The 25111-nt window shown below is 40.9% G+C and overlaps 2 protein-coding genes and 1 long non-coding RNA gene across 5 annotated transcripts; 1 reads left to right on the forward strand and 2 right to left on the reverse strand.

Moving 5' to 3' along the window:
• Positions 1-2380: 2380 nt before the first annotated feature.
• LYK3 (protein kinase family protein / peptidoglycan-binding LysM domain-containing protein) lies at positions 2381-7254 on the forward strand. 3 transcript variants are annotated; one of them, XM_089625656.1, is made up of 11 exons: positions 2383-3314; positions 4162-4239; positions 4486-4785; positions 5163-5308; positions 5433-5522; positions 5609-5714; positions 5941-6092; positions 6176-6270; positions 6349-6490; positions 6639-6746; positions 6855-7254. In XM_089625656.1, exons 1-11 carry the CDS (start codon positions 2702-2704, stop codon positions 7017-7019), a joined length of 1995 nt encoding a protein of 664 aa, XP_089481782.1. In that variant the 5' UTR covers positions 2383-2701; the 3' UTR covers positions 7020-7254. The 3 variants fall into 3 exon arrangements, with proteins under 3 accessions (XP_089481784.1, XP_089481782.1, XP_089481783.1); XM_089625657.1 differs by having other exon boundaries at positions 4486-4647; XM_089625658.1 differs by lacking the exon at positions 6855-7254 and having other exon boundaries at positions 2381-3314; positions 6349-6495.
• Positions 7255-7615: 361 nt separating this feature from the next.
• On the reverse strand, positions 7616-15173 carry HAP2 (hapless 2). Its single transcript, XM_089626146.1, has 18 exons — positions 14964-15173; positions 14747-14890; positions 14346-14434; positions 14220-14259; positions 13994-14051; positions 13708-13768; positions 13529-13607; positions 13292-13426; positions 13009-13203; positions 12806-12886; positions 12607-12707; positions 12391-12508; positions 12242-12274; positions 8911-9004; positions 8710-8798; positions 8500-8615; positions 8315-8415; positions 7616-8241 (listed from the first exon to the last, which is right to left on the reverse strand). The coding sequence occupies exons 1-18, from the start codon at positions 15171-15173 to the stop codon at positions 7829-7831; spliced, it is 2157 nt and encodes a 718-aa protein (XP_089482272.1). The 3' UTR covers positions 7616-7828.
• Positions 15174-22165: 6992 nt separating this feature from the next.
• Positions 22166-22517, reverse strand: LOC149384737 (uncharacterized). The gene is made up of 3 exons (XR_016301185.1): positions 22481-22517; positions 22334-22383; positions 22166-22246 (listed from the first exon to the last, which is right to left on the reverse strand). It is a non-coding gene; the product is annotated as an uncharacterized LOC149384737 (long non-coding RNA).
• Positions 22518-25111: the final 2594 nt, after the last annotated feature.

Raw genomic sequence — 25111 nt, forward strand, 5'->3', positions numbered from 1 at the left:
TTTTGATGGGAGACGGATTAATCGTCATCCTCTATTTCGATTTGAATATTCTGTTAGATCATTATAGGCTAAAAAAATAATATTATTCATGATCATTTGATTTTAATGATTGAATCTATTTACAAATTGTGTTGGGATGTTGAAAGAGTCTTATGAGTGTTTAATTTTTTATGTACGTTTTGTCATTTCATTTGTTTATATACAAAACGAACGAGATTCTGTCTACTTAGTGTTAGCTTGTCTTTAAATCTAGGGAAAATAACACATTCATACCCTGTGTTTTAGTGAAATATCGAGTTTAACCCTCGGTTTTCAAAAATGTCGAGTTCATATCCTCTGTTTAACTAAAATGACGAAATTATACCATCTGTTTAACTAAAATGACGAAATTATACCCTGAAATGAATAACAGCGTCATAAATCTCCCTTTCATTGATATTAACTCTTGGTGTACCCGCACTTTCTTCTTATTCGTTACGGAGATTACGTTTCGGAAGACTAAGGTGTCATCATCAAGTTCATCACCACGAGAGTACCCGGAGTTCTGATTGTAGGAGCTAAATCTAGAAGATTGAGTTATTGGAGCTCAAAGCGGGATCTTGAAGAACTCGATTAACGTTTCTATAGTTAAGGAGAAACCCGTAAGTTTTTCTAATGACTCTTCTGTTTAGTTCGGTTGCTTTATATTGCTCGCATGCCTAATATTAGTTAAAAAAAATCTAGATCTTGTTATGTAGTTAATATTAATTAGCTCTTGTTAGTGTAATTAATTTTCCGCATGGTTATATTGGTGCATAACCACAACAAGTGGTATCAGGGCCATGCTGATTTAATGAATTAATCGATTCGTTCTTGTGATTAAATTTAATATGGTTTGAATGAAATTATATGTGATTATGTTATTCATGCAATTCAATATATGATTATGTGAATTGTGATTCGGGGTTGATTGCAAAATATTTGATTCTCGCTTTTCTAGATTTTTTGTAAACCCGAAATTCAAAGGGTATATGATTTTTGTAATTTATTATGATTATTATTGTTGTAATCCGATGATCACAACGATCGGCGAGAGACGGACCCACAATGAGGAGAAGTGAAGGAACGAAGGAGGGCCTCCACGACCAAAGAACCAACCCGCCGTGGTGGCGGGGCCGATGACCAAAAGAGGCGGACTTGCTGTTCGCCTCTTCCCTGCTGTCGCGCATCATGGGCCGTGCTGCCCTCTTGGCACACGGTCCATGCCATCATGTCGAGTCCCACCATGTCGGGTGGGCTCGAGGATTCGTACGGGCTTAAGCTCGGATGCCGTGGGCCCACTTAATAAAAAAAAATGTTTTTAAAATTTATTAATTAAATGGGCTGGGCATATTAATTATTTAAAAACATGAAAATATAAATAATTTGATATTGATTTATTTTTCAATGGGACATAGATATAGGCCTATATAGAATTCATGGGCCAATGGGATTGGGCTCATGTGTGATTTATTTATTAAGAATCAAATAGTACACGATCAAACCGAATCAAACCATACTTGCTTGTTATGCTTATTTATTTAATTGCTTTTCCATGTTTTGAATGCTATAACTTAGATATTGTATCGTGGGTGTCACAGTCTTTCATTTATTTGAAAATTATCTAATTGGATTAGGATAGTTTTAATAAATGAGTTGAATGGATCGGAGAACTTTGTCATCAAAGAAAAATCGAATCAAATCTAAATCAGTACCCTAACTTCCAAATGATCAATTTTGAAATAAAAATAGTCTTAAATTGAAATTAAATAATAAAAATCATACCTCCTAAGAAATGACTTCATTCCGTGTTCGAATTGTAACTCTAAATCCTGGATTATCTGTTCGAATATGCGATTTTGATAACTATCGACTATCGATGTTTACCCCTTTGCCTCTTTTTGTGTTATTCACGATTAAGAGACTGTTGTTTATTTTTTTAATTTTTAAATAAATTACATATATGGCGCGAATGAATAAAGATAATTAGTGTTTATATATAAATATTATAGTCAACGTTAATGAAAAGTCAGTAAAAAGAATATTCATGACACTGTTGTCTATTTCAAGGTATAATTTCGTCATTTTAGTTAAACAGATGATATACTTTCGTCATTTTAGTTAAACAGATGGTATTAACTCGACATTTTTGAAAATCGAAGGTTAAACTCGACATTTCACTAAAACACAAAATCCCTTAAATCTATAATATAAGATGTTGTTCTCAAGAAAACAAATCCCCTCTATATTTCGCAAGCCTCGTATAGATATCTAATTAGCAGAAAAGGGTAATTTGGTACAGCAATAAAAAGTGTTCCCATCTCCCTGAAGGTGGGACCCGATTCCTCGTTTCTTCTTCTCTCTTCTTCTCTCTGTCTCTCGCACTCACGCACACATTTTACTAATAGAAAAAGAAGAGTTGCTGAGTAATAATGTTAAGTGATAAGCAAAGCAGTTTTTACCCAGAAAGGCAGTCAGAGTTTAGTGACCAAGTATTATTAACAACGACACACACGCACAATGCTTCTGTCTAATACTCATTTTCATCATCATACTATCTTAATTCCTTTCTTTCATCTTTCCCTCTTTCTTCTTCTTCTCTGTATCACTCTTTAACTGAGTCAATTACAAAGATATTTATTCACAAACAAATCTCCCTCTGTTCTTCGAATCCCAATCCGCCATGAGGTTCGAAGCTCTCTCCGCTCTTTCACTTCTCTTTCTTCTGATTATGGCGTCGCGATCTCCGTCCGATGCTGCGCCGATGAACTGTACGGACACGTCTCGGCTGTGCACCTCGTTCCTTGCTTTCAGGCCCTCCCCGGGCCAAACCCTAGCGGTCATCCAGAGCATGTTCGACGTCCTCGCCGGCGATGTCACCGTCGAGAGCCCCGGCGCCGGAATCGGGGGCTACGTCTTCGTGCGGAAGAACTGTTCCTGCGCCGCTCCGGCCGCGGTGTATCTCACCAACACGACCTTCACGGTGCCGTCGAGCCGCGGCCTGGTCGGCGAAATCGTCTCCGACGCCTACGCCGGCCTCGCCTACCTCTCAAACGACACCGCGGTTGATCGCCGGCCGGCGAGGCTCGGCGCCGTCGTGTCGCTCCGGCTCCTCTGCGGCTGCTCCAGCGGCCTCTGGAACTACCTCGTCAGCTACGTCATGGAGGACGGCGACTCCGTGGAGTCGCTCGCGAGTCGGTTCGGTGTCAGTATGGACAGCATCGAGCGAGTCAATGGGATTTCCGATCCAAACAATATCACTTCTGGTTCTCTCTACTACATTCCTCTTGATTCAGGTTTGTGATCATGATTCCTTGGTTCAGTTTTTGTCTTTGATTACTTGCTATGTTTTTGTTAGGTGTTGCTTAATAGCAGTGTTATTTCAGGCAAATCTGTAAGGATTGACTTTAGTGATGGTCTTATTTATTATATTTGGCAAGGAAGACTGTGGATTGAAATGATCTCTCAAATGGTGAAGTTGATGAGCTATGCCACTAACTTGCCATTAATCTCATTAGCTGTGGATTGTGATGTGGAACTGACTGCATTGTATATGTTAATGCCAATATCTGTCTCTTTTTTTTTTTTTTTTTTTTTTCCTTTGAATTTATAGTTTTAGTTTGTTTGGTCCAGTTGAGATAGGAACAGTCGTTTTCTTTGGAAAAACGAGGAAAACCATGAACATGTCCATAGAGTCACGTTAATAAATAACTATTAGGAATGGGAACAATTTAACTTTTTTCTTTCCTCTGTCTTTTTTTTTAATTGTTTTTTTATAATGGTTTTTGGATTTAGGTTGGACTCTGTTTACTACTTTATTGTTTATCAATTCATTGAACAATTCTTGTTTGTTGCTGGCAATGCCTATTTTCCGTGGCAAACTTATATAATCAGGGTTCAGAGTGGCCTTTTATCACAAAGTGTTCTTATGTTGAATAGTTACTAGGCATCTAAAGGACAATTTAGTTTTTTTTTTTTCTTTTTCTATTCATTATTGAATTGAACAGAAAGTGCTCAGTTCACATTATGAACTTACAAGAACAAGATTGATTTTCTACCTTCTCAGAGAAAGAGTTGCATTAATTGGGAATCTATTTTTCTCATATTAGTTTATTGACTAATAGCTTTTTTCTTGAATCATAGTCCCTGGCGATCCTTATCCTATGGAGTCTGAAATTTCTCCATCTCCTGCACCGTCTCTATCAGATGACAGTATCTTAGGTAATGTCTTTCGCTCTAGAAAGAAATTCGTTTTTATTTCCTAGTTCTTGCTTGCTTTTGAAAGTTTTCCATTGGTCTTAAAGAATTGGGTAAATTTCTAGATAAGAACAGAGAATCGATTTTTGGAAAGTTGTCTTTCGGAAGTACATTTTTGATGAATTTTCTGGCATATAAATGGTCCCTTCCAATTTAAGAGACTTTGATTCATGTGGCGAATACTGATAACTTGTGGCTATTTGTCAACAGAAACGAAAGGAACCAAAAAAGCTCATGCACCGTATATCTGGATTGTGGGGAGTTTGGGCCTTGTTCTTACTCTTATTGTGATAGGCATATTGGTATATCTTTTCATGAGGTCATCAAACTGCTTTGGCGAATCACGAAGAGGTCACCCGAAAGATCCAGAGAGTAAGGATTCTTATAAGTTCCAAATACTACGGAAGCCAAGTTTTTGTTGTGCTTCAGGACGATTTATCTGCTGCAAGTCTGGAGATTTCAAGCAGAACAAAAGCGAGCCTAAGAGCCACCAAAGTAACATCCCCAAAGGTTAACTTACTATCATTTTTTTGTTGTTGTCGAGTAGCTTGGTGAAGTAGCTTTGTGTCATTGTTGCTGTAGGAAATTTCTAGTCATTGTTAACGGTCATATGGTCATCATATAGTAAAAGACGCTAATTAGAGAAATTTCTTTTTGATCATTTTCCCCGTTGTAAATTCAGAAATAAAGAAGCCATAAAAAGAAATCACAAGGAGAGGAATGTCGGTGGTTGTATGGACGCTGTTGGATTGGGAGGTTTAATGGTGGATAGATTATCACTGTGCAAGAGAGGACCTTGAAAATTTCATCGCATAGGAACTATAAGATGCTGGGGTAGTTTTACGTATTTGCAAACATTTCTGACTGGGTTGTCTTTGTTTTTGAAGCTCTTGGGACAAATGTATTTGAAGTGGAGAAGCCTGTGGTTTTCTCCTACCAAGATATTCACTCCTCGTGTGAAGGCTTCTCAGATTCAAATCTTCTAGGTAGCGGGACTTATGGTTCTGTTTTCTACGGTGTTCTTAATGACCAGGTGTGTGTGATCTCTATATAAGGTTTCTTTGCAGTTGGAGTTTAAAAAAAAAAAAAAAAACAGAAGTCTCGTTTGCAGAATTCATGCAACACGGATGTGACACAGAGTTTTATGCACATTTCAGGAAGTAGCCATTAAAAGAATGACAGTTACAAAAACTAAAGAATTTCTGGCTGAAATGAAAGTATTATGCAAGGTTCATCATACAAATCTGGTAATGCTGGCTCTTTTTTTACTCAAGTTATATTTTAAACAGTATTTCTATGGACCATTTCCTATAATATGATTCTATATATGCAGGTAGAATTGATTGGTTATGCAGCGACTGATGCCGAGCTCTTTCTAATTTATGAATATGCACAGAAAGGTTCACTAAGAAGTCATTTACATGACCCTCAATCCAAGGGTATGACAAAATCAGTGCTTTTGTGACGACTAATGTGAATACTAGTATTTTGTTACATCAAAATCGGTCTCACCTTTTTTTTTTTTTTTTTTTTTTTTTTCTCTCTCTCTTCATGTATGCTCAAGTGTCAGATTTGAGTCGGTATAATTTTTGAATTTCTGTGTTGGATGAAATGTTTGCTTTTATGATTATGGTATTAATTCCTTATTTTACAAACTTATTTTAGGTCATACATCACTTTCTTGGATCATCAGGGTCCAGATTGCACTTGATGCAGCAAGAGGTCTCGAGTACATCCACGAGCACACGAAAACTCATTATGTCCACCGAGATATTAAAACAAGCAACATCTTACTAGATGGCACGTTCAGGGCAAAGGTTAACTCCCCCGGTCGCACGCTGATATGTTTTATTTGCTTAACAATTTTATTGTAGCTAACTGAACTCTTCACCATACTTAGATTTCGGATTTTGGGTTGGCAAAACTTGTTGGCATACAAAATGAAGGAGAATCTACGACAAAAGTTGTGGGTACATTTGGTTATCTAGCTCCAGAGTAAGTAGTTTGCTCAGATTTAGGGTTGTCTTTCTTAAGTATGGTTAATTAAATTTCTGGAATCCGTGTCTCTGTTAGATACTTGAGCGATGGCCGCGCTACAGCCAAAAGCGATATTTATGCTTTTGGAGTTGTCCTGTTCGAGCTTATTTCCGGAAAAGAGGCAACAATCCGAACCGAAGGCATGAAAAACCCCGAAAGGCGTTCACTGGTTTCCATTGTAACGTTTCTGAAATACCCTTTAACTTTGAATTGTTTTGATTTCATAAGGTACTTTTTTTTTGTCATATGTCGCCAATATTTGGTGTAAGCACCGAGGAACCTCTCCGATTTCTCCCGAGCAAACTAATTTAACATTAAAATTGCAGATGCTAGGAGCCCTAAAGAACTCTCCTGACTCCTTGAGTATGTCAAGCCTTAAAGACTATATCGATCCAAACTTGATGGATTTGTATCCGCACGATTGCCTATTCAAGGTAACTTTGTCGTAAACCTTATTTACTTTTAGTCTCGTCAGCTTTCAATGGTAAAAACTTACTCTTTTTTTTTTTTTTGTGTGCGTGTGTGTGTGGGGTGCGTTGCAGATGGCGATGGTGGCAAAATCATGCGTTGAAGACGATCCGATGCTAAGGCCAGACATGAAAGAGATAGTAATATCTCTGTCACAGACTCTTCTCTCCTCGGTCGAATGGGAAGCCACTCTCGCCGGGACCAGCCAAGTATTCAGTGGTCTTGTTCAAGGAAGATGAGTCTGTTTTTCAACCACATGTTTTGATACGGCCCGGGATTTAAAAACCTTAATTCAGAATTTAAAATTACAAATTTCCTTATCATGTTTTTCTCTCTCGAACTTCATATTCAATCTGCGTAATCGTGATTGTGATTGTATAGTCTTACTACATATAGTGGGTGTTCAAGGAGACTGGTAGTGGTACCTGTATTTTTCCATTTATTTATTTATTGATTTCTTTGTTGATTGTTTCACTGGTTATTGTTGGCAATTTTATATATTCAGTAAGAATAGAGCCAAGGGTTTTGAGGCCTTTGAAGGGAATACCGTTTATGAGGCTGTCTTGTAAGTTGTAGTACGTGCGTGATATTGAAAGATAATATAATATGGTATTCTTCTCCAATTATTTTACACATCTGTTGTTTATTCATGAAACGTCTCATACTTTATTGTACATGTTACACCAACTTTTTGTGTCTATTAAATTTCTAAGGCTCTGTTGTGGTGGAATGGATTCTTCTAGGCTCAAATGACACTTTTCCTTCACTTTAGGGGTTGCTTGGTTACGAAGTGATTGTAAAAGTTTGTGTAGTTGAGAGAGAGATAGATGATTAAGAAATTAATTGTCAAGAGTTGACAGGCTGTACAATTTTGTAATAAATAATGAGGTCCACTTTGTATAAAATAAAAGCCAGCTATACAACCAGACCTAAAGTCTTGTTTTTTCTGTGTAAAATATAAATAAAGGCTATGTGGCATGTTGAGACGTTTGACGAACAGTTGGTAAAGATTAATACAATAAATATGTCCTTGTCTAGTGTTAGCCTGTCATTGCGTGACATCAAAATAACCAATTTCAACACCCTTTTCCTTTTCCCTTTCCTTTCTTTGGTTGCCACGGGCCATTATTTCTTCTCCATAAACTGCCCGTTGCTTGTGCTTTTCCTCGTGAGAGTTGAGACGGTGAAGATAGCGATCGAGATCGCCTTGTTTCTCGGTGTGGACGTGCTTGTTAGAGCTTCTTCGTCTGTGTTGACCCACATTCACATTCACATGATGGCGATGGTGGTGGTGATTATGATGGTGATGGTGCCTGTGATGATGCTTGTTGTGGTGATGATTTCTATGCCTTTGAAAATCCCTTCTCCGGTGCTCCTCTTCGCTCCAACAGTGATCTTCCCAACAATCGTAAACCAGATCGAACAGTCCTTTTTTATGCAAAAGCCATAGTAGCACAATCACTGCAATTTAAAAATACATATTGCGCTTAAAACATATCTGAACTAGAATTTTATTTCATCTTATTATATTTACCTGTCGGGATGATGGCCAAAAAGAGACCAAACATCACTAGCCAGCTCATGCATATGTATTGGATATGGCATTTGAAGTCGAAAAATCCATAGCATTTATTTCTGTCAACAAAATTCTTTTTTATATATATTTGATTGTCAAGAAAGAGAAAGCCTTGGTTTAAAACGGCTTAGATTTGTACATACCTGCAAGTATTCCCGGTAATGAAATCTACCAAACCGTTCCACAGTTCATTCCAGATCTTGGCAATAGACTCAAAGAAACCAGCTATGCCGTGCTTTAACGGGTGAAGTGGATTAATCTACAGAAAAATAAAATAACCTCGAAGTGAGAAGTCTTACATACGTAAAATCATTCCAAACTCCGCGAAAGAACTTATCAATGCTGTTATGAACCTGTGTTCCATTTTCAAGGACCGTTGAAGTTGTCGAAAATTGGCACTCGGCTTTATCAACTTGGTTGTAATCGGAGTCCTTGAGTGTAGCTGAGTTCAAACTCGTGCATAATTAGGGCAAGGGTAATTTGTTAGTTTTGCGCTTCATCAAGTAAATCTCTTGATATATGATCCATTTTCAAGTCTCTAGCTAGGATTTTACCTGCACACACATATTTTGCAGCTTGATCGGTTCCCGGGTAAAGCTTAAACGACCGGTTAGTCACTTCTTCGGGCTTCAAAATAAAATATTGTTCCTGTGCAAATAAGGAAAAAAAAAAAAAACTTGACGAAAACGTATGAGTAAAGTATGGATTTTTATACAATTCCCTTCGTAAATTTAAAACCTCGAGCGAAAGGTTTTATATATTTACGTTTATTGAATAAATCCTCTATTGTCGCAAATAAATAATTCAAAAATTTCGCGATATAAGCCACATAAACACAAGCGTTTGCATTTTAGCCAACGTTTTGTAAATTTTTCGTAAATAGCAAAAAACTATTGTAAATATTTCATAAATAATCATATTTACTAGAAATTTACTCTGCGTTTTTTATTATTTTGATAGCGTAAATATATTTACGTGGCTATTTACAAAAAATTAACGAAATGTTGGCTATTTCAAAATTTCTAAGGTTTCGTATGGCTAGATAGCCACAGGACCCTAAATAATTTTCGAATGTGAAAATGGTCAAACGATGAAAATCTAAGAATATTTAAGGTCAAATGAAGTTTTGGAATAATTTCGAGAAAATCTCGAGTTCGTCCCGACTACGTTAAGTTACCAAACAAAGGATTTTCGGTTAATTCTCGATACTTTATGAAAACTCACGAAAGTGAAAATAAATTCTTAAAGATATTGAATATATTTTTAATAGATGAGAAAATTATTTTATTAAATTTTCGGTCATATTTCCCATCTCCTGAGACAGGAATAAAAAAAAAAAGGATTTATTTGCAACGAATTAATGAAAAAAAAAAGATGTTTTGTGATGTAAATAGAAAAGGTTGCAAGTACTTAAAGATTTAATGGCAATTTTGGATTGTCTCTTACTTATCTTTATCACCTTGAACCGACTTACATTGCCTTTCCATCGTTACTTGTAATCGATTAAAGCAATAAAACAACGGAAAAAAAAAACGAACGAAACAAATATAGAGAGAGCAAACAAGAGAGATGGACAGAGAGATTGAGAGGGAGAGAAGAGAGAGAGAGAGAGAGAGAGAGAGAGCGAGAGAATCAGATTGAGAGAACGAGACAGAGACTGAGCGTGAATCTGAAACACGCTGAGTCCGTTAAATGTTAAATGTTAAATGTTTTTTTGTTTTTTTTTTTTGTTTTTTTTTTCCGTTCAAGCCCAAACTCAAACCTTAGTCCGTTTCTTTTCAAAACTAAGAAAATATAGTATGTACACAAATAAAAGGGTTCGATTAATTATCATACACTCATATACGAACCTAAGAGCTCGGTTTTTATTATCTTATACAAATGAGCTATATTGTAGGTATAAAAGCTTAATGCAAATAGAACCTTAACTCAAGTTTATATTCCATATCTATTATATTATTTTAAACGGTTTGAGCTATAAAATACCTTGGACAATAAGAGTTATTTTCGAATAACTTATATAAGTTAGAAATCTTTAGTGATAGTTTCTTCGACGTTCTATTCTTTTAGTTGTTGACTTCAAGAATCTATTCTAAGCAATGGGATTTGTCCAGTCATAAAGAATAGATGGTCGAATATTTATGAGACGTTCCTTAGCCTTGATCGGATGGGAGATGTCAATATCGTATATTGGAGTTCAAGTCTTTTTTATGCATTCGATCTATATCTTCGTGTGTTCTTTATTGCCCGTGTTTGAGACGCTCTGAGTAGCACAACTACGAGTACGTTTTGAATACGTTCCAAGTGAGCTTTCTTCTTAGTTGGAGTATGTACGTTAGTATATCGATGGACGAGATACTAAGCCCGCTTGATATTCGAGCTTTTTCTTCCTTACATAAGTCCAGGTTGCTATAAGAATCAACAACGAGCAAGAAGGAGCCTACGTGAACTGGGTTTTTAGTGAAGATGAGGAATACCCTTTTTCCTGGAAGAGAAGGTTTCAAGATTCGAAAGAATCGTCATCCGGGTAAGTGGATATTTAAGCACTGCAATATCAAGAAATAGTAAATATATATTCTTGTGCTTTTATGTGCTTTTTAGAAAGTAAAACTAAGTTGAACTTTAAGCTAAGTCACGATGAAGATAAGAGCTTGTCCCGCTAACTGAATGCGAAGGTCGGATTAGTCCAACTAACAAAGAATGAGTATAGGAAACTAGGCACCCCAAGCCTTTGTTATATGTTTTCTATTCCTTTTTATCGTTAAGCTCTAGTTGGATTACTGGAGCTTATTTTAGGAGACCAGATAAGAATATTAACCCTTGTATTCAAGACGAGGGACACGTTCTAAGGATCAACAGAGTGAAGTCTTGAGATCTTTTTAAATTGCTTAAGGAGAAGAAAACTTGAATTATGAAAAAACGGGATTTAACCCGTACTCATGGTCTCCTAGTTAGGTTAATTAGTCACCTGTCTGATGTGTCAAGACACCGAAAAGTATTTTTTATGAACGTGTCGATTGTACCGCTGTCTTCGGACTTAGTTACTCTATGGACGATGTAAAGATGAAAAGTAAGACCAAGTAGGACTTTGCGAAGTAGTCGATACATGTTGGAGCGTGGGGCGCTCTTCGTGAGTAAGTACATCCCTTACCCGGCGCTTTAATGGATTAATGTTGCGGTTACCATTAGTGGATCCCAGGCTAAGAATGCGACTATAGACGCCAAGATGATGAAATGGAAGGTATGAGGCGAAAGTATGAACGACCACTTCGAGTGGTACTTTATGTGTATGTGATAGTAAGAACGATCGGGATCTAAACCGGTGAGTTCTTAATAGTAGTGCTGATGATATGATAAAGTGTTTCTTATGTGTTAGATGGTAGACGTAGTGATCCACTTACTGAGTTTCTCCATTCATAGTTATTATCTTGATATTGTAGATAAAGGCAAGGCTAAGGAGGAGTAGAAGTCAACAGAGACGTAAGTAAGTAAGTAAAGTGTTTTGATAAGCTCTAAACGTCCTGAAGTTTCTTTAAAGTTCTAAACACGGAGCTTATGTGCTCAATTGCGTGTATATATGTTAAGAAATATTTTGTGTAACTTATATATATATATATAGAAAAAAAAAAGTTTGCCCGTATTTTCCTAAGTAAACGTCTAAAATATTTTTTGCATTTTAAGTTATTAATTATCCTTCCGCTACGTATTTTTCTATAATATATTATTTAAAGTATTCAAAGCTTTAGTTTCGGTGAAGAAACTTTTCAATATATGTTATGTACGAAGAAACCTGCCGAGGCTCGTGAGCGAGTGAAGGCTCGCGGGTCGGGATAGTATATGGTATGGAAAGAAAAAAAAAAGTTGACTAGTATAGCCAGGAAGTACCTCCATGAGAGTGACTTCTCTAGAGCAATCAAACTGCAAAAGAAACAGCAAATCATATCAAGACCTTAGGCCGGAAAAAGTGCTTTCAAACAGCCACGCTGATTATTAAAATATCATTATACTCTTGTGTAACAGTGGATATGAAATACCGTTAAACTGTACGATGCTTCAACTTCACCGGTGTTCTTGGCAGTGACAGTTGCGACTCCGGACTGTGAAAGAGCTTCAAATGCTGGGATATTAATACTCAATATTTTCCCGGGACTCCTAAAATACCGACCTTCTAAATTAGTGAGCTAAAAACATAATTAAAAGAGATGAACTCGAACTCTCAAGTGACAAAGTTTTACTAAAGAAGAACAAACCGTTGAAAGACATAATCGATATCGTCGGCGCTTAATTCTATCAAGAGATTTGTGTTCAAAACTTCAGTGACTCCAATGGAAAATGAATGTGTCCCCGCATTCTGTAATAATAAGGAAAAATTTACATATCAAATCTAATGAGTAATTATAATGGAAAAAAAAGTCTAATAAACCTTATGATTGAAGAAAGAAACATAACTGGGTGTTGGTTTATCCTTTCAAACCTTCCTTCAACACCATATAAAGGCAGTTGCTTTCTCTTTATTCTGTTCTGATCAGCCTTTAAGAAAAAAAATGAAACAGAAAAGGGGTTTCAAAATAATGATCATTAGTATTAAACATTTAATTAATCATAAAAACATGGTAGTCATATGAAAATGTGAAAGCTTGTTATAAAATGACCTCCCAAAAGTTCCAAAGCTGGTTATGAAGGCAACTCCAAAATGGTGAAGAGCAAAAGCTTGGTTGGTCACTAAAAGCCTCAAAGCCAACACCAATTTTGTTGCACTCAAGCCCATCTAATGTAAACCTGAGTCTCTCAAGCAACATCCACATTGAGAAATTCCCTCCCAAACTCTGTGGTTGACCAGGACCTCCCTTTACAAAAACAAATAAATATACACATAAATACACTTGCATAGTATAATAATATTGTCCACTGCTAAGATATTTATTTTTTACATACCTGTCTAGGTACAACAAGGTAGAAATCCTCAAATGAGGGTATATTTGTGTACCCAGCAAAATCTCCAATCAGATTAACTCTTAAGAAATTGTCACTTGAAGTTGCTGTTCTATTATCTGGACCCAGAAAAACTTCCTATTATAGAGAATTACATATTAATAAAGTCAGTTGAACATAAAAAATCAAAATATAGAAAATATACTCGAAAGGACAAAGTGATATTCAGAGATAACATACCGAAATTTTTGATCCAGTCTTCACCTGAATTTTAACGCTGAATCCTAAAGATCTTTGACCAATGCTAAAAACATGAAACCTACGTATATGTATGTATACACATATATGAGATCAGATATATTGTATTGATGTAGTAATTTTATTTCACCAAATAAAGTTTTGGCTAAATTAGATCATACCAATCACCTGGGAACCGAACACAGTGGGCAGTATTTGGCTTTCCCTTCATCCATTTATCAACTAGTGAATTAAGAAAAGAAGGGAAAAAAAAAAACATCAACCATGGTCCATAAAATCAAATTATTAGTAAGATATGAAACCGAAAATTAGTTTGAAATTTATAAATCATTTAATATACAAATTAATTATTTTTATTTTACTTAATTTATCATTGTCTTTCACTTGCTTGGTTCTTCTATTTATTCTCGAACAAAATCAATCATGTTACCGAACAATTGAACTTACAAACATTTCCGCAAGACGAAGGCAATCGCCGCTGCGGCCCACAAGGACAACAAATTGGCTGCTCAGAGAAATGAATAATTAGACAGAACATTAACAAACGCTCGCAAAGCTAGTAGAAAAAGAAAACTGCTCTAAGAGAAATTCTTGATAGAAAATCTTAGTGGAAAAATAAATAAAACTAAAACCTCTAGGCTAGGTGATAATGAACTTAAATGTGATTTATCACCTCAGTGTGTTCCATGATGTGGCCATTCTCATCTCTCAGCCTGCACAAACATTTTATCTTTCAAAGCCTTCATTTACTCTTAATTTAAAAGCAAATTTGACAACAAGGTTTTAGATATTTCTTTACCTTTCACAAACTGTGACAACTTTTTCAGTAGCATCCGGTTCGCATTTGCGCGTTTTAACATAATACTCTTCCGGTTTATATGACACATCCTGCAGAAATTTATTTAAAGAAAATGAATTTCACTAATCTCGTCTACGAATAAGAGATAATACACAATAGACTTGCTCCTATTTTAATATGAATAACGCCAGACCAGGTACTATTTTTCAAATACATGAAGAAGAGAATACTATGAAAATTACTCCACCGACGTTTGATCATTACAAGAGAAGAAAATAAACTAGAAATTTGGGGAATATCAAATGTTTGAGCTAATTATTATCAATATTCAACAAAATCGATAGTTAGAAATAGAATCAGCGATTTCCAAAAAGGGATGAGCAAGAGTATTGTAGAATTACTCGGAGGTAAGTGAGTTCATAAATGGCATAGGCTGCTGATTTGTTGACCGTCAACACGGGTGGAATTCTCAAATTTTGCATCTTTTGCGTGGAATTCTCTTCCACTTCCACAATCTCAGCCACGATTGACGCTTCTCCTCCGCTCTTCACAAGATTCAACATAAAAGACTATTATTGCCGTTGGTGTGGAAGAAATAAAGTGAAATCTGTATCTTACGGAACCGCTTGGAACGGCCATGTTGAGAACGATCTTCCTGGTGCAGTTGAGTTCGGCATTGGAATCGGAAGTCTTCTCGCATTTCTCAAGCTTGGATTTTGACAGAATCTGAACGCCAAATACGATGTGGATACAGAAGAAGAAGAAGAAGAAGAAGATCGTCACATTCCAGGCTCGTCTCTTCATTTCGCAAGAGAGGGAGGTTCGCATTACTTTAAATTTCTAGTTAAGTACAATTTTTTACTCTTTTTTTTTTTTTTTTTTGCTTAGGTAACTGCCTCGGAGCGTAACCGTCACTCCCGCCCAGAATCGGTCTTGCCATAAGTCAAACCTTCATCACGCAAATTTTTATTTTTATTTTTGAAAACTCTATAAGTATGACAGATGCTCTTCGTTATTCTCAAACTTCAAACTTCGTTATTTTTAGATATTGCATATTAATGCTCAATATTTAATAATATTATACTTTCATACATTTTTTAATTATCAAATTTATACTTTTATACCTAATATTAAAAACATAAAGCCAAATTTTAATTAAACATAAATTACACACAACTATTAATAAAATAAAGTGTTACATTTTAATAAAACTAAAAAAAATTACACACAAATAATTATAAAGCCTACACAAATAAATTACACACAACTAATAAGGAATTCTGAATTTTTTAAAAGAAAGTTAATCAAACAGCGGTAAAAATAAGAAATTTGTAACTTATTGTGTCATTCCAAACATAATATTTGGGATATAGTCAACGTTTGAAAACTTATTAAAAATAGCCGAATAGATGAGACGAGGTGACACTTGAATAAGCCGTTTGAATTTTCTATTTTTCCATTTGTTTAAAACATTTTTTTTTCTGCTACAGTGATTTGTCACTCTTTCTCTCTTGTACAATTTTTTTCCTCATTAAAACTTCAAAAATCCATATCTTTCTCATATGAACTCGAAATTGAGTGATTTCAAATTCTTCGGATTCGTGACGAGGAGAGCTCAGAAATAGACCTATTGTGTTAGATGAATCATGTGTACTGTTATCGGCCCGACGAGGTCCGACGACGCGATCGACCTTTCGGGCGGCCGGACAAGCTCGCCCGGCAAATGGCCGGCCCAGTTCACTCGGCTATTGGCCGGCCCAGGCAGTTCGCTCGGCCAATGGCCGAGTGAATCCTCAGCCGGCCCATCAAGATTCACTCGGCCAATGGCCGAGTGAACCCTCAGTCGGCCCATCAAGTTCACTCGGCCAATGGCCGAGTGAAACCTCCAGCCGGCCCAACAGTTCACTCGGCCAATGGCCGAGTGAATCCTCTCTCGGCCCAGGCATTTCACTCGGCCAATGGCCGAGTGAATCTCATCCGGCGTCCAGCAATTCACTCGGCCAATGGCCGAGTGAACCTCTCCCGGCGTCCAACGTTTCACTCAGCCATCGGCCGACCGAGTCTCACCTGGCCGATGGCCGACTCAACTTCACTCGGCCAAGGGACCTTCAAAACGTCCATTGGTCACCTATAAATACAAGGCTCGACATCTCGAGACAGGTAATCCATTTTTGAGTCCTGAAACGCTGTCGAATTCATACCTCACTCGTTTCACTCATCTTTGGCCTCTAAAAACCTAAACCCTCTATATCCACCTCAATCCTACTAATGTTGAGCGTCAGAGAGGTAAACAGAGGCACTCCCTCTGTTTCCCCTTTGTAGTTCACATTCCTTTTTCTGCTTTTCAGGTGTTTGGACGAGATAGACATCATCAACAGCTAAGGGAAGACTTGGGATACCAAGTCCGACACGCTCGAACCGAAGCGAGATCACTTGGTCCGGCCTTGGGTTTAACCGCTTTCGGTCCCTAAATCGTTGTCCGAAAACGAGCGACAACATTTTGGCGCTAGAAGGAGGGGACCTCCCGACCTTGGCGACGCTTTCCCTTCCAATCCTTTCTCTTACTACTTCTACGACTCTCGAGAGATGAGTCAAGTTCTCGCTACCTCCGCAGGCACTCGAGCGACGAGCTCGAGATACGGCCTCCGAAGCCTCGCGCACCGTCTAGGAGGCCAGCCCCAGGACCCGGCGAACGACCCCGAGGCCGCGCTCCGAGAGGACACGGCTCGAAGGCTCGTCGAGCTCCTAGACCGTCCCGGCGTCGACGGCACACTCATCGCCGACCTTCTCGGCTGCGACGTCGAGGATAGGTCCGCCCGAGACAACTCCGACCCCGACTACGTGTGGGAGTTAAGGACCGACGAGGCGACCCCTAGCCTCGCCCAATCACGGTCTGAAAGGAAGAATGGTGCCTTGGCCGGACCATCGCACCCGGCGCGACAACAGGCACGGTCACACTCCCGAGGACTCACCCCCTCGGTTTCAAGAGGAGGCCGGACACGGCCCCTCGCCGGGGAAAGGGCGGCCCTAGGGGACGATGGGGCCGATAGCCGAAGCGCTCGCCGGACAATCCGGCCAAGGGCGACCTCGCCCCGCCAGGCGCCGAGCGTAGACCTGAGAGAACGCCTAACGGCGCAGAGAAACTCTCGGGGGAAGGATCTCCGTCAAAGGCTCAATTCCCAATGGGACGCACTCCCTGCCACCACTCTTGGCCGACCTCAGGCCAATGCCGGGGATCAAGTGTCCAACGAGCGTCAACAGGCGACTCCCGCGATCCCGGCAGTCAGCCCTGCTAATGGGCTCGACATGGTAACGATGATTCAAAGCCTCTAAAACCAAATCATCGAAATGAGGGAGTCGGGGAGGCAAAGGCCTTATGGAGGGATCGAGGAGTCATACTCTCCCTTCGCCGCTCAAATCCTCGCGCAACCTTGCGTGGGGAATTTCAAACTACCGTCCATCCATCCCTGTGACGGGCGGACGGACCCGAACTTCCACATCCAACACTACGAGACGTGATGACGATGCATGGACAGTCAGACGCCACCCTGTGTCAAGCCTTCAGCCTGACCCTCACAGGGTCGGGATTTGAATGGTTCCGAAGTCTAAGGCCAGGGAGCATCTCGTCCTTCCGGGCCTTGCGAGAAGCCTTCATAGCTTGTTTTGCCACTCTCGTGGCGCAAAAGAAGTCGAAAACCTATCTCCTGTCTATCCGGCAGGGGAGAGACGAGACCTTGAGGAAGTACCTCCCTCGCTTCACTGAAGAATCTCACAAAGTCGAAGGGTTCGACGACAAAGACGCCATCACGGCGATCACCGAGGGAGCTCGCACGAGCGACTTCCTCAAATCTATTGTTGGAAAGGTCCCGCGGGACATGGCGGAGCTAATGTCGAGAGCCCGCACCTACATGGGAAGCGAGGACTACCTCGACAGCCGAGATGGCCGGAAGTCAGAGGGACAGAGCGGTCGTCGTCACGACAATCAGGACGGAGATCATCCCGACCCTCGAAAGAGGAGGAACAAGGAAGGCCAGGCCCTTAACGGTCGCTCCATCCCTGGGCCGAGACCCTCACATGTCGATAGCTTCCGAAAGTTTTCAGCATTCACCCCCCTGAACACTCCGCAAGAGCGGATCCTGGCACTGCACCGTGACAAGCTAGGAAGCCCCGCTCCCCTCACGAAGGATCCCGCAAAGCGGGATCGAAGCAAATTCTGCGAATACCATCAAGACCTTGGGCATCTGACGTCCGAATGTTACCAGCTTAAACGTCATATCAAAGCCCTCATTCAAGATGGGAAGTTGAAAGAATACATCCTTAGAACGATCGGGACAGTCGCGGCAAACGGAGAATGCCCGCGGCAAGAAAGGAAAGGTCCGGCGATGGTAACTGTTACAGACCGAGCAGCGAACCAAGAACCGGAGAGCTCACAAATGCACGTCGTGGGCTCAATCATGGGCGGCCCGGAGTTCGGGGACTCAGACACGCAAAGGAAGAAGTACGTGCGAGAGGTCTCCCAAGGGAAGATAGCGCACTACATCAACCACACGTACGAGGCTCCTCCTCCGGCCCCGTTCGAGTCCATGTTTTTCACTAGCCAAGAGGCGGTGCGAGTGATCCACCCGCACAATGACGCGATAGTCGTCTCGGCCCCGGTCGCCAACAATCTTGTCCGGAGAATCCTGATCGACAACGGCAGCTCTGCCGACATCATCTTCAAATCGGCGTTGGACAGGATGAAGCTGACCGGGCTGAGACCGACCCCGATCTCGACCCCATTCTTCGGCTTCTCCGGGGAGTGGGTCATGACGGAGGGCACCATCGACTTCCCGGTCACCCACATCGTGTCATTCCTGGTTGTGGACCAGCCATCAGCGTACAACATCATCATCGGCCGCCCGACTCTCAATTGGTTGAAGGCCATAATGTCCACCTACCACCCATTGATGAAATTCCCAACCGAGAAAGGGATTGCCATAATATTGGGAGACCAATCGATGGCAATGATGTGCTACATCCAAGGTGTGGACGGAAAGGGAAAGGGAAAGATGGTGAGCACCATCTTCCAGCTCGGAGATAAATTCCCATGCAAGATCGAGGAAGGGGCACCTTCGGAGAATTGGACCAAAGGGACGATGTCGAGCGTCAGAAGGTGGAGACGCCGGATGACCTCGTTCCCGTCGTGCTGGATGACGCCAAGCCTGACCAAGTAGTCAAGGTAGACGCCCAGCTCCCGTCTGAAATCCGACTCCAACTCGCAGCCTTCCTCCGCGAGTTCAAAGATGTCTTCGCGTGGACACACGCCGACATGCCGGGGATCGACCCCGAGATAATGGTCCACCGCTTCAACGACGACAAGAGGGTGACCGAGCGCATCCAACCGAGACGGGCGTTAAGTGGAGAGAGGTACCAAGCCATTGGTGAAGAAGTTGACAAACTTCTCGCCGCCAACTTCATCAGGGAGGTGGAACACCCCAAGCAGGTGTCCAATATCGTTATGGTTAAGAAGCCAAACGGGAAGTGGCAGATTTGTATCGATTACAAAGACCTCAACAAGGCCTGCCCGAAAGACAGCTTCCCTCTCCCGAGAATCGAGCAACTTGTGGACGCCACGGCGGGCCACGAGCTGCTAAGCTTCATGGACGCCTACTCAGGCTACAATCAGATCCGCATGCACGAGCCGGATCAAATCAAGACCACCTTTGTTACGAACCGCGGACTCTACTGCTACAAGGTCATGCCCTTTGGCCTAAAAAACGCGGGAGCAACGTATCAAAGGTTGGTGAACCGAATGTTCGCCAATCAAATTGGCAAAACGATGGAGGTCTACGTGGATTACATGCTAGTCAAAAGCCTCAAGGCCCACGACCACGTTCGAGACCTCAGGGAGATGTTCACAATCTTGCGGCGCTACAAGATGAAACTCAACCCCAATAAGTGCGCTTTTGGGGTTGAGTCCGGAAAATTCCTGGGCTACATGGTGAGCCGCTGCGGGATTAAAGCCAATCCCGAGAAGATTAAGGCGATCTTAGAGATGAGGTCACCACAGAAAGTCAAAGAAGTACAAAGTTTGACAAGGAGGATCGCCGCCTTAACGCGATTCGTCTCCAAGGCCACCGATAAGTGCCAATCATTTTTCAAGGCATTGAAGAAGACCGACGGGTTTGTTTGGACGAAGGAGTGCGAGGAGGCGTTCCGCGAAATGAAAGCCTACTTCAGCTCCCCCCCTCCCCCCCGTACCTTGCAAAACCAAAGGATGGCGAGACCTTGTATATCTACCTCGGGGTTTCTGACATGGCCGTGAGCGCAGTTCTAATACGCAAAGAAGACAAGGTACAATGGCCGGTTTACTACGTTAGCAAGGCACTCCTCGACGCCGAGACTCGATACCCAGAAATCGAGAAATTGTCCCTCCACTACTACAAATATGGGCATCAGATGCCCAAAAAGTCGCACCCGATAGTACTATCGGGTGCGACTTTAGGTGCGACTAAGTCGCACCTAAAAGTCCGCAGCTAATACTATTGGGTGCGACATGTCGCACCCAATAGTATATACTATTAGGTGCGACACTATTGGGTGCGAGTTATCGCACCTGAAGTCGGACCTATTTTTCCGTGGGAACTCAAGAATAAGGCGGGAATTTGACTTTTGGGTGCGACATGTCGCACCCAATAGTCTTCCCACCAAACAGTGGTTTAGACGTCGCTTTTTAAAAAAGCGACGTCAAATCTTTTAAAAGAGCAGTTTTTTGGATGTCAGTTTATTTAAAAGTGACTTCATTTCTTATTTCGTTTTTGAAAAAAAAAATCAGCCAAGATTTAATCAAAACTTTTCCTTATAAATCTAGATTTCGGAAATTGATTTCACAAAAGAAGATAGAGTACATGCAACTTATGATAAATTAAAAAATTCACACGGGTCTATTTACATCTTGCTGTCTGAAATCAGCTCGATTCACAAACTCCTTGTTCTCCCTAAGAGCCTCCCAAGATCTTTCCTCTCCTGAGTCACAATAGCATAAGCTTGAGAATGTTACTGTAACAACTTTGGTCTTTCGGATCATTGGATAGCTGTCATATACCAGCATGTAGTACTTAGAACAAGTCGTTTTGCATAAGAAAATTTGAGAAGAAAAACAAATAAAGAGGAAGATTGTTTACCAGTAATGTCAAGAATTTCTCCAACCTCTCACTCAGAGAGAGCAGTCCACTCATACGGAAATTACATCCCTTAGCGCCTCATAGCATTCCACTATTGATGTGCACATATATTCAATATTCTTCATTTTTTTAAATAACTCCTCATCGTCCTTGCCTTTGAAATCTTTTGCCATGTCTACTGCTATAGGAATCTGTAGTATGAAGAAAAAAAAGGATTCAAGAATTATCGTTGCCAATAAACCATGCAAAGAAATCTCTTTTCCTTTTCATGTTCAAGATAGACAAATACCTTGCTAGCGAGCAGGAAGGGTGGCCACTGGATAACAGAAACGTTATTTGAATAATATGGAACAAGCAACAAGTCTCTATCTCTGAAAATATACCAATAAGAAGATATACTCAGAAACTAAAAACAGCTCATTTACAATAGCAAATTTACTTTGAGGAAGAAGAAAACAGAACCTATTGCTGATAAGGTCTTCTAATCTCATAGTGTGTATGACTTTATATATATTCACCTTATTTATTCAATGAACTCAGTGGAGTTTACTTTACACAAAACTACATTTTCCTTTGTTTACCAAACCGATATTTTATTACAGCTGCAGCCATGTTAGCAATGCTTTTTACGGAAGATGAATCGATACTAACCTCGCCCAAGTGACTAAAGGCACCGTGTATCCCACCAAACAGAGTAGAGAATATGGCATACCATATTTGTGCATCCATAAAATAGACCTAACCAAACATTTAAGAAAAACAATTGCAGAAATGTTTGAAATTAACGCATAAAAACTAATTTTGTCAAAAAAAATTATCACTTACCAGAACAATGGGTGTCCATATTGCAATGATGACAAAAATGTTATGCGGCGCTAAAGAAGTAATAAAGGAAAATACAGGGATCAGCTACATTTAAACAGCAAACTAGGAGAACTAAATTAAAAAATAAAAGGTGGGTTAAAGTGTCACCATGTGGAAAGAATTCGTGCCACTGATAATCATTGATTTTTATTTCCATTATCACTTTTGTTGGCTCCACTAGAGGTAATATCTGTCAATAAACCACATGAAAACCCCTCATAACTCAGCATGAAAACCAAACAATCAACAACAAAAAAATTAAAGCAGAGAGAGAAGCATCAAATCCGAATTGGAACCCTAATTTTCGGAATAGAAATTGGGGAAAACATCTCAGATCTTTACCTGACCACGTGAATCAGCAAACACGGACCCGCACTCCTTCTTCCTCCTCGGATTTTGCGGCGTCGGTCTCACAAGAATCGAACGCTCGACAAAAATAAACAAGTCAAAAGAATTCCCGACAGCCTGACCTACTAGCGCTTAAGCCATCATAACTTGAGCTACAAAACTTGAAATCGATTGATTCTAGCGGAAAATGAAAGTAGACTCATGTAGCTTTCTAACGAGATATTACAAGCATATATAAGACAAGAATAGCTATCTCAAAAACAGCCCGTAATTCACTGTTACAATTCCGGAAATCCCGTTTTACTGCTGCGAAACACAAACTTTGGAAATTCATAACTCATTCCATACTCAATGGATTTACATGTTCTTGGTCATTTTAGAAAGCTCATACAGTCTAATATCCATGAAAAATATCCAAAAATAAGAACTCAGATCATATCGGTCTGTCCACGTCGATTTACAGAGGCAGTTCAAACAGTTTTTCTTTTTCAAAAATTCGGCCAAATTCAAACCACAACCAAGAAATCCGAAACCAATTACCAATTTCAAGTCCTCAACATCAATAATCGGGTCCAAAGATCAACTAAACACAATCAATTGCTTAGAAATCATCCCGGAATCAAAATCCCCAAACTATGAGCGATAAACCCTAGCTCGAAAATCCATTCGAGAAAGAGACTTCCTCACCTTATTTTCGTGGAATTAGATTCTCCGGCAACCACTCACTCCTTCCTCGGTGGTCACTCTTGCTCCGGCGTCCTCGCGACTCTCGGCGACGTCTCTTTTCCTCGGCCTGAAGCGCGCGGTGGAGGATGGGTCACGGCTGGTGATGGCGCGCCGAATCCTCTCTCTTCTCGGGTTCCTGGTTCGTGAGGCTTCTCAGTCGTTCGTGTGTTGTTCGCTTGGTTTGGGTTCCTGGTGGCGGAGGAGAACAGTGGACCACGGCGACGGCGAATATGAGAGGGAGAGACAAATTTGAGAGAAAAAAGAGAGAAAGAGTGAGACAGTGGAGTTTAGGTTTTTTTTTTCAGAAAGAGTTGTTTTTGTTTTGTTTATTCTGATAGAATTCGCACTGAAAGTAAATAAATAAAAAAATTCCGGACAAATGAAAAAATGAGGGGGAGAAACTGAGCGCCTAATTTTTTTTAGACTTTCAGGTGCGGCTAGTCGCACCTGAAAGTTTTCAAAACTATTGGGTGCGACTAGTCGCACCCAATACCACTTAAAATCAGCGAATTTTTTTTTTGGAGCCCTTTGGGTGCGATAAGTCGCACCTGATGCCTAATTAGGTGCGACTTTTAGGTGCGACAAGTCGCACCTAATACCCTTCCGCACCAGAAAGCCTTATTTGTAGTAGTGCTCGCCCTTGTCACGAGCGCGAGAAAACTTCGCCCCTACTTCCAAGCGCACCCAATCGTGGTACGCACGGGACATCCCATCGAGAAGGCCTTACAAAAAGGGACCTCGTCTTGAATGGCCATATGGTCCCAAGAGCTGGGCGAATACGGGGTCGAGTTTCAACCGAGAACCGCCATCAAGGGCCATGCCCTCGCCGACTTCGTGACTGAATTCACCGATGCGCCCTCAACAGACGAGGGCAACAAATACAACGAGAACGAGGAAGACAAGGAGAACGACCACGACGGGTCATCGAAGAAGAGGACCAATAACCCGATAGGGCCGGTCTGGGACTTACACGTGGATGGCACGTCAAACGCCCGGGGGGCTGGCGCCGGCGTCGTGCTCACAAATCCCGATAGGGAAAAATTGAGATACGCCCTGCGATTCGAGTTCAAGGCTTCCAACAACGAGGCAGAGTACGAGGCTCTGATCGTTAGCTTGGAATTGGCGAACAAGCTAGGCGTCCAAAACCTGTGCATCCACTCTGACTCGCAGTTGATTGTGAACCAGGTTAAGGGCGACTACGCAGCCAAAGAGCCGAACATGGTCGCATATTTGTCAAAGACCCAGAAGAATCTAGAGGCCTTGTCGTGGTTCGAGATAGTCCAAGTTCCTTGAGAGGCGAACATTGACGCCGACGCCATAGCGCGCCTTGCGTCCGGGATAGACGAAGAAGGAGAAGGCAGCGTCCCAATAAAAGTACTGACCCGACCTTACATCTCGAGAGGCGACGTAGGGGTGGTTGATGGAACTCCGCCCCCCTCATGGATGGCAACGTTCGTGGAGTACCTCAAGCGAGGAGTCGCCCCTGAAGACAAAGAAGAGGCTAGAAAGCTGAGAAGCTTGGCGCCAAAATATACGATGAGGGAAGATAACTTGTTCAAGAGAGGATACTCCATGCCCCTTCTCCGATGCCTGACCGAATTCGAGGCAAAGAAAGCGCTCCGCGAGGTGCACGAAGGGGTGTGCAGAAACCATGCCGCCAGGCAA

This window comes from Urtica dioica, chromosome 9 (assembly GCF_054948205.1).
Source record: "Urtica dioica subsp. dioica isolate 48M chromosome 9, U.dioica_male_clone48M_v1_H2, whole genome shotgun sequence".
Classification (NCBI taxonomy): domain Eukaryota; kingdom Viridiplantae; phylum Streptophyta; class Magnoliopsida; order Rosales; family Urticaceae; genus Urtica; species Urtica dioica.